A 7,797-nucleotide genomic window follows, 5' to 3' on the forward strand; every position below is an offset into this window, starting at 1 on the left:
ACTACCTAGCGGGGTCGGGCGGCTCCGGCCCGCCCCTCGGCCGGGGTCGCGCTCGCCGAGTGAGGGGCCCGGGGGGCGGGGCGAGGCGGCGGAGTGACAGGCCGCCGCGCCTATGCGGGGACGCGGGCACGGGCGCTGGTGGACGGCGCAGCCAATGGGGGCGGGGGGCGGCCCGGCCGGCGGGGAGGCGCGGGGGAGAGGGGGCGGGCCCCAATCCGGTTCCATCCGGTTCTCCCACCGCCCCCGCGGCGGGTCGCAGCAGTCCGTGCGGCGGCGGCTCCGTGACAGGTTCGGCCTCGCACGCGCCTCCCATCCAGCGCCGCCAAGATGCCCAAGAGGAAGGTGAGCGCGGCGGGAGGGACGGGAGGGACGGGCGGCGGAACCCCGAGCAGGGGTCGGGCCGGAGCGGGGTGCGGGTTCGGGAATCTTCGGGGGGCGCGAGCCGCTCGCGTGACGTCACGCGGCCGCATTGTTCTCCGGGGCTCGCTCTTTCTGCAGGTTAGCGCGGACGGAGCGGCGAAGGCGGAGGTGAGCGCGGGCCTCGGGCGGGCAGGGCGGCGGGGGTGCGGTCGCAGCGTCGCTCACCCTGCTTTCTCTCTCCGCAGCCCAAGCGCCGCTCCGCGAGGCTGTCGGCCGTGAGTACCGCGGGGCCGGGGCGGGAGCGAGCGGGGCCGCGCTCTGCAGGGCCGCTCGCCGCCTCTTACCTTTTTTTTTTTGTCCCCACTCCCTAGAAGCCCGCCCCTGCCAAGGTGGACGCGAAGCCGAAAAAGGCCGCGGGAAAGGTAGGTCAGGAAACGGATGTGCAGGCAGGCCGCTCGGTTGCAGTTGAGGCTCCTGGAAGGTCATTGCGGGCGGCTGGGTACATCCTTAGCAGTTGTACGCGTTTGGTTTTTGCATAGGGCCTGAGTTCAGTCCCCAGCACCCACAAGGCAGCTCATGAACGTCCATCATTCCTGTTTCTAGAGGTCTCCAGCCCCAGATGCGCGCGATGCACAGACACAAGTGCAGGCCTTTTTTAAGAACTCAGAAGCGTGTTATGAGCCGAAGAGATGACTCACTGGTTAAGAGCGCGCACACTGATTTTACAGAGGGACCTGGATCTGTTTGAGTGACAGCTCCAGGGGATAAAAAGGTGTGATAACCTCTTCTGGCCTCTTCAGGCACAGCCGGCACAGGCACATGTGCGTGTACATAATTACAGGAAAAGAACATCTTGTGGACATGAGTAGAAACTGAACTGTTGGGATAGTGGCTGTTGTAAGTATGTATGAGTGTGTGTTTGTGTGTGTGCGCGCATGCGCGCGCTTATCACGGAGGCAGGAAGAGGGTCTGCCTCCTGTTAACCATCGCCCAGCTGTTAGTGGTCTTTTTAAACACAGCTTCTAGCAATGGCAACTAAGACTTTCTCGTGCCGTTGGGCAGTAGTGGCACATGCTTTTAATTCCAGCACTTGGGAGGCAGAGGCGGGCGAATCTCTGAGTTTATAGCCAGCCTGGTCTACAAAGGAAGTTTGAGGACAACCAATGGTGGTACACCGAGAAATTCTGTCTCAAAAAACAAAAAAAGATAAAACAGAATGGGTCGAATAAAGTCACCCTACTATATGGAACCCCGCCCTCCACGTTCCCTTAAGACAGTGTTGGTTATCTTGTTTACCTTGGGGCCCTTTAAGTCATGTAAGTCACCAGCACCCATAAAGAATTTGGCTTTTATTGCATCCAATTATTGATACATGTATGTGTTAGTACCACAACCATAATCTTTACAGAGAACTGATGTTGCTTTGGTTTTGGGAAGAGGGGATCACTACGCTCCTTTCCTATAAGCGAGATGGGATCCAGAAATAATTTCATACTGCTTAGGGTTTAGTTTTGGACTTAATGTTTCAAGTAATATCCTCACACTAACACGTGTGCTTTTCACATTCTATAAACACCCAAATTAAAACACTTCACAATTGGTCTTTTTAGCTGTTCATTATATAATATCAAGAAGGGACTGTGTGGCGGGATAGACAACATGGCCTCACAACGTGTGCATTGTTAAAGATGAAAGACCCACATATGTGGGTACAGATCTTGTCAGAGCGGTGGTTGTTGTGTGGCAGGTGGGTTATTCATGCTTAAAAGACATTGCTGGATTGGTAGGGTTACAAGACTTCTGCATTTAATCTCTGATGTGTGGTAATGGCCATGGTGCTGTGGGGAGTACAGCATAGGTTTTAGGCTGAGTCTAAAGAGGTGTGATGGTGACTCTCAGGACTCATGGTCTCCTTGTTGGGGTGAATCTCAAGTTGTCCGATACCAAGGCTGTGTTTCTGGGTGTCTGAGGTTGTCTCACAAGATACATTGTTATACCCATTGTCGATACAGTCTGCATCAAGTCAAAATTAAGTGAAAAGTGTGTTAAGATGTTCTCTTACTCTTGTTTCAGGATAAATCATCGGATAAAAAAGTGCAAGCAAAAGGGAAGCGGGGAGCAAAGGGCAAACAAGCGGAAGTGGCCGACCAGCAAACCACGGATCTGCCCGCAGAGAACGGAGAGACCGAAAACCAGGTCAGAAGAGTACACCTGCGTGCACTCATGTTGGGTTTTGGGCAACAGATGTTAAATTGAATCTTGGATGTAGCAAATTAGGGTTTGATTCTGTTTTTCGAGACAGGATTTCTCAGTGTGTCGGCCCTGGCTCTTCTAACACTTTGTAGACCAGGCTGGCCTTGAACTCGCAGAGAACTGTCTGCCTCAGCCTCCTAAATGCTGGGGTTAAAGGTGTGTGCCAGCACTGCCCGACTGCTGTGTAAGGTTTTGGTAACAGATGTTCTGTCCTTTAGAGATAGTCTCTGTAGTCTAATCCTGAAATGATGCATCTACTTAAGCCTCTAGCTACTAGGATTCCAGGCATGAGCCAGCAGGCTGACAGCAACTAGCTTTTGTTACGCCCACAATTCTTATTTTTCTAACCTTTTGATGTACTTGTGAAGCTTAGGAAGGCAAATTGGAATGATGGGTTTTATGTGGTGTCCATACATACATACTTGACATGGGGATCTTTGTTATTCTCCATTTTATGTATTTTAATGGGATCCCTTGATAGACAGCCTGCAGCACTCACCTGGCTCTGATGGGTGCTGAGGATTAGCACTCTGGGTTATCCTGTGTGACCACCTACCAACTCAGTCTCCAACTGGAATAGTATTATAGGAGTATTTTATGTAGCACTGGCCATCCTGGAACTGGCTGTATAGACCAGGCTGACCTTGAACTCACAAGGGTTCTTAGTGGTCAGATATTTGCATCTCAATTTGAAAAACACCCTTACAAACCCGAGCCTTGGCCAGGTGGTGGAAGAAGATGCCTTTAATCCCAGCACAGAGGTAGGCAGAACTCTGAGTTCAAGGCCAGGCTGGTCTCCAGAGTGAGTTCCCGGACAGCTAGGGCTACACAGAGAAACCCTGTCTTGAAAACCCAAAAGGAAAAAAAAGATGGGCAGGCATAGTGACACACACCATTAATCTCTGCGCTTTGGGAGAAGAGGAAGGTACATCTCTGAGCTTGAGGCCAGCCTGTTGTAAGAAATAAATTCCAAGATAGCCCGGGCTATATGGAAGGACGGTGTCTCAAGGAAAGGAAAGAAATGGCACCCATGCTGTGCTGTGTTAAGTGTTGATTGTGGCCGTGGCATATGGCATACTTGATCTCTCTTTTCCTGTGGTTTGCAGAGTCCAGCCTCTGAAGGAGAAGAGAAAGAAGCCAAGTCCGACTAACCATCCATCCTGTCTGTCAATGTCCCCGCCTCCCTTCTTGTACAATCCAGAGGAATATTTTTATCAACTATTTTGTAAATGCGAGTTTTTTAGTAGCTCTAGAAACATTTTTAAAGGTGGGGAGAAATCCTGCCTCATCCCATTTTTTAAGTGTAAATGATTTTTTTAAGAGGTTAAATCACTTGCTGGTTGTTTATTTTTTGGTACAACCAGAAAATAGCAGGATACTGAATCAAGAGAGGCTGTGACTGTCTCGGGGGTCACCATAACATTCCGTAGAGGGGGCTAGTTTTATATCCTACAACACAAAGCATATACTAAGTGGTATTTGGTGTCTTGGTCGTGCGTTTGTGTCTGGAATATTTCCGTTATATCCGGTGTCGTGTTTTGTAGAACTGTTGGCTAAAAACCCACTCCTCGGTCCTTGCCCTGTCAGGACTGTCTGCCCATGGCAGTCCATTTTCCTAACAAGTGTAACAATGTGCTGTGAAACATTGAACTTTAGAGTGTGTCCTGTGTGTGGCATAAAATGGTGAGTCAGTGGAGTTGAGGATTGTGAGCAGTTTATGTGAGGTCTTGGGGAAGACTCGCCAAGTTTGAGGATGGAACATCACTTGGAGTAAGTTCAAAGAGAAACAACACATGGCTCTTTTGGGTACGTGAACACAATGTATGACTCCTCAGAGTTTGGGTACATGTTTTAAGAATTGAAATGTCTGTGTACTTTACTCCTCAACCAATAAATTCTCCGTTGTGAAAGAGTATTTGAAAGTGCCAGATTGGTTTAATTTTCTGATTAACTTCATTTGTTTCCTTCTGTGTACCCCTGGCTGTCTTGGAACTCATTCTAGACAAAGCTGGCCTCAACTCAGGTATCCTGCCTCTTGTCTCCTGCCTGTTTGAGATTAAAGGCATGTGCCATCATACATGGCTTCTCTAATTCTTGAGATGTACATACTGGCCTTGACTCCTTGAGCACTTGGGTCTATAGCTGTACAGTGGCGTCTGCTCTTTTGTGTGTTAAACTTACTGGTGACTGGGAAACGGGGTTGATAAACTACCCCTCACTTGACAGATTCTTGAGTCTCATGTAACAGACTGGCCTGTAAATTTGTTTAGTGGCCATGGATGACTTTGGATTGATTTTCTTGCCTTAGATGCTAGGGAAATGTTCTCTGCTATTAGTTAGATCTGTACTCCTGGGCAAGAGCACATAGGAGATCTGTGGGCATGGGACTATAACTTGATGTTAGTGTTTACCCAGCATCTGAATAGCCTTGGAGTCTACCCAACACCACCAAATGAATAGGAAAAATTCTACAACCAGGTTCAATAGCATAGATTTGTGGCTACCTTGGGGGTTGAGGCTGAAGGATGCCTGCAACCTAGCTAGGGTGGCCAACAGGAAATTCTGGGGACCCGAGTTTAGCTCCTCACACTTCTTACACAGCCCTGACTGTCCTGGAGTTTATTGTGTAACCCACGGAGATATACCTCTGCCTCTCAAGGGCTGGGGTTTACCATGTCATATAACCCACAGAGATACACCTGTGCCTCTCAAGGGCTGGGGTTACCATGTCATCATGCCCTTAAAGCTGTTTTAAAAGTTGCTCTTTAGGGCTGGAGAGATGGCTTAGTAATCAAGAGCACTTCCTATTCTTGGAGATTGTTGCAAAAGGAAGCAGTGGACTGCCTTCCCACCAGGATCCCAGCTTGATGGGGGAGGATCATCTGTCTATGTGTTAATTTCATTGGTTAATAAGCTTTCTTGGCCCTTTGATAGGACAGAAAATTAGGTAGGTGGAGTAAACAGAACAGAATGCTGGGAAGAAGGGAAGTGAGACAGATGCCATAGAACCAGCTGCCAGGTCAGACATGCTCAATCTTTCCCGGTAAGCCACCACCTCGTGGTGCTACACAGATTATTAGGAATGGTTAATCAAGATGTGAGAGTTAGCCAGTAAGAGGTTAAAGCTAATGGGCCAAGCAGTGTTTAAAAGAATACAATTTGTGTATTGTTATTTCAGGTGTAAAGCTAGCCGTGCAGGAGCTGGGTGGGACGAAAAGCAGGCCTGCTCGCTGTCCTCACTACACCGGCTCCCCGGCTAGTTTACACCCAAAATAATTACACAGAAACTGTATTCGTTAAAACACTGCCTGGCCCATTAGTTCTAGCCTCTTATTGGCCAACTCTCACATCTTGACTAACCCATATCTAATAATCTATGCCACCATGAGGTCGTGGCTTACCGGCATGAGTCTAGCATGAGTCTAGCCAGCGTCCGTCTCTGGAAGGGGAATCATGGTCTGTTTGAGTCTGCTTTCTCCCAGCATTCTGTTCTGTCTACTCCACCCACCTATGTGAATTCTGCCCCATCAAAAAGCCCAGGCAGTTTCTTTATTAACCAATGAAAGTAACACATGGACAGATGACCCTCCTCATGAGGGAGGGACGGCATTGCTTTCTCACCTGTCCTTCCCCACTTGGCGGAACATGGAATGGTAGCCACAAGGTGACACGGTCCCTAGAAGTACTGGGGTTTGTGTTCCCTGATAAGTGACAAGCTGGGGGACTAATCCCTGATGTGTTTTGACTTTGAGACTGTTTTGTTGAACAGAAAATTGCTTTACCAATGTAAGTGGATAATTGGAATGGACAGCTCTTGTTCATAATGCCAATTACCGTGTTGGAAAATGGCTTTAGGTAGGTTCTGTGGTAGTCAGAATGAGAACGGCCACATACGCTCATATGTTTGAATGCTTCCCCAGTTGAAGGCACTGTTTGAGAGGAAAGGATTAGGAGGTCTGGCCTTGGAGGAGGTATGTCGCTGGTTTCAAAAGTCCAAGCATTTGTTCCCAGTTGGCTCCTCTTGCAGAAGACCTGGGTTCAGCTCCCAGCACCCACAGTATGGCCACAGCCACGTGTAGCTCCAGCTCCAGATCGGAAACTTCTTTAGGACTCTGTAGATACCAGGCACACAAAGGGTCCGCATACACAGACATGCAGGCAAAATACTAAAACACAGAAATGTTTTCAATGTGCAAGATGTCACCCTTGGTAAGTGTACATAAGCCTTAGCTGTGTGTTGTTTTCACTCTGCTTTACTTTGGTTTTGAAGACAATGGGAACTAGGTATTACATTCATTGAGGTTAATTAAATGTGTCTATGCAGTGGCCTCATAGTCACTGAAGTGAGCTCTGCCCTTCCATGACTAGCTCATAATACCTTATTCATCATCAAAAACAAGCAATTTATAAAGAATATATGCCATGGCTAGATTCCTTGCTATAAAAGGGGGTGTGAGTGGAAGCTGACAGCCTTAAGAAGAGTCTCTACTGGGGCATCTTTATCTAAAAACGTTGATAGCATTTGCTGCTCTTGCAAATTATAGTGATATTTTGTGTTTGAATAAATAAAGCTTTCTTGCAGATCAGAGTGCAAAGCTAGCCACACTAGTCAACCATATAGGCCAGACAGTGGTGGCACACACCTTTAATCCCAGCAACCACACTAGCTAGACATAGAGGCCGGGCGGTGGTGGTGCAGGACTTTAATCCCAGCACTAGAGAGGAATATAAATGGGAAGAGACAGGAACTCAGGGTCTCAGTCTGAGGTTCGGTGGCTCTCCCCTTTCAGTCTGAGCATGAGTAGAGGTGAGAACTCTCTAGTGGTTGGCTGCTTTGCTTTTCTGATTTTCAGCTTGAACCCCAATATCTGTCTCTGGGTTTTTATTTGTGCTACAGTGAATGACCTGGGTTCAGTTCCCAGCACCCACATGTAGTCATCTGTAATCTCAGTTCCAAGGACCTGACTCTTGGTGACGCTTGGTGCAAATACATGAAGCACACATACACATGCAGGCAATATAATAATAAATTTAAAAAATGAAAACCTGCTGGAACCGGGTGGTGGTGGCACACGCCTTTAATCCCAGCACTCGGGAGGCAGAGACAGGCGGATGTGAGTTCGAGACCAGCCTGGTCTACAAGAGCTAATTCCAGGACAGGCTCCAAAACCACAGAGAAACCCT

General features: G+C 48.5%; 1 protein-coding gene across 1 annotated transcript; it reads left to right on the top strand.

The window, feature by feature from the left end:
* The first annotated feature begins 205 nt into the window (after positions 1–205).
* On the top strand, positions 206–4,520 carry Hmgn1 (high mobility group nucleosome binding domain 1). Its single transcript, XM_057764955.1, has 6 exons — positions 206–342; positions 499–528; positions 606–635; positions 732–782; positions 2,434–2,556; positions 3,720–4,520. Exons 1-6 carry the CDS (start codon positions 328–330, stop codon positions 3,762–3,764), a joined length of 294 nt encoding a protein of 97 aa, XP_057620938.1. The 5' UTR covers positions 206–327; the 3' UTR covers positions 3,765–4,520.
* Positions 4,521–7,797: the final 3,277 nt, after the last annotated feature.

Source organism: Chionomys nivalis, chromosome 3 (genome assembly GCF_950005125.1).
Source record: "Chionomys nivalis chromosome 3, mChiNiv1.1, whole genome shotgun sequence".
In the NCBI taxonomy this organism is placed as follows: domain Eukaryota; kingdom Metazoa; phylum Chordata; class Mammalia; order Rodentia; family Cricetidae; genus Chionomys; species Chionomys nivalis.

Bases quoted from the DNA above. Each gene is read 5' to 3' on its own strand.
- Hmgn1 (XM_057764955.1), top strand. The intron at 529-605 runs GTGAGCGCGGGC...CTCTCTCCGCAG, and splicing joins ACGGAGCGGCGAAGGCGGAG to CCCAAGCGCCGCTCCGCGAG. The intron at 2,557-3,719 runs GTCAGAAGAGTA...TGTGGTTTGCAG, and splicing joins ACGGAGAGACCGAAAACCAG to AGTCCAGCCTCTGAAGGAGA.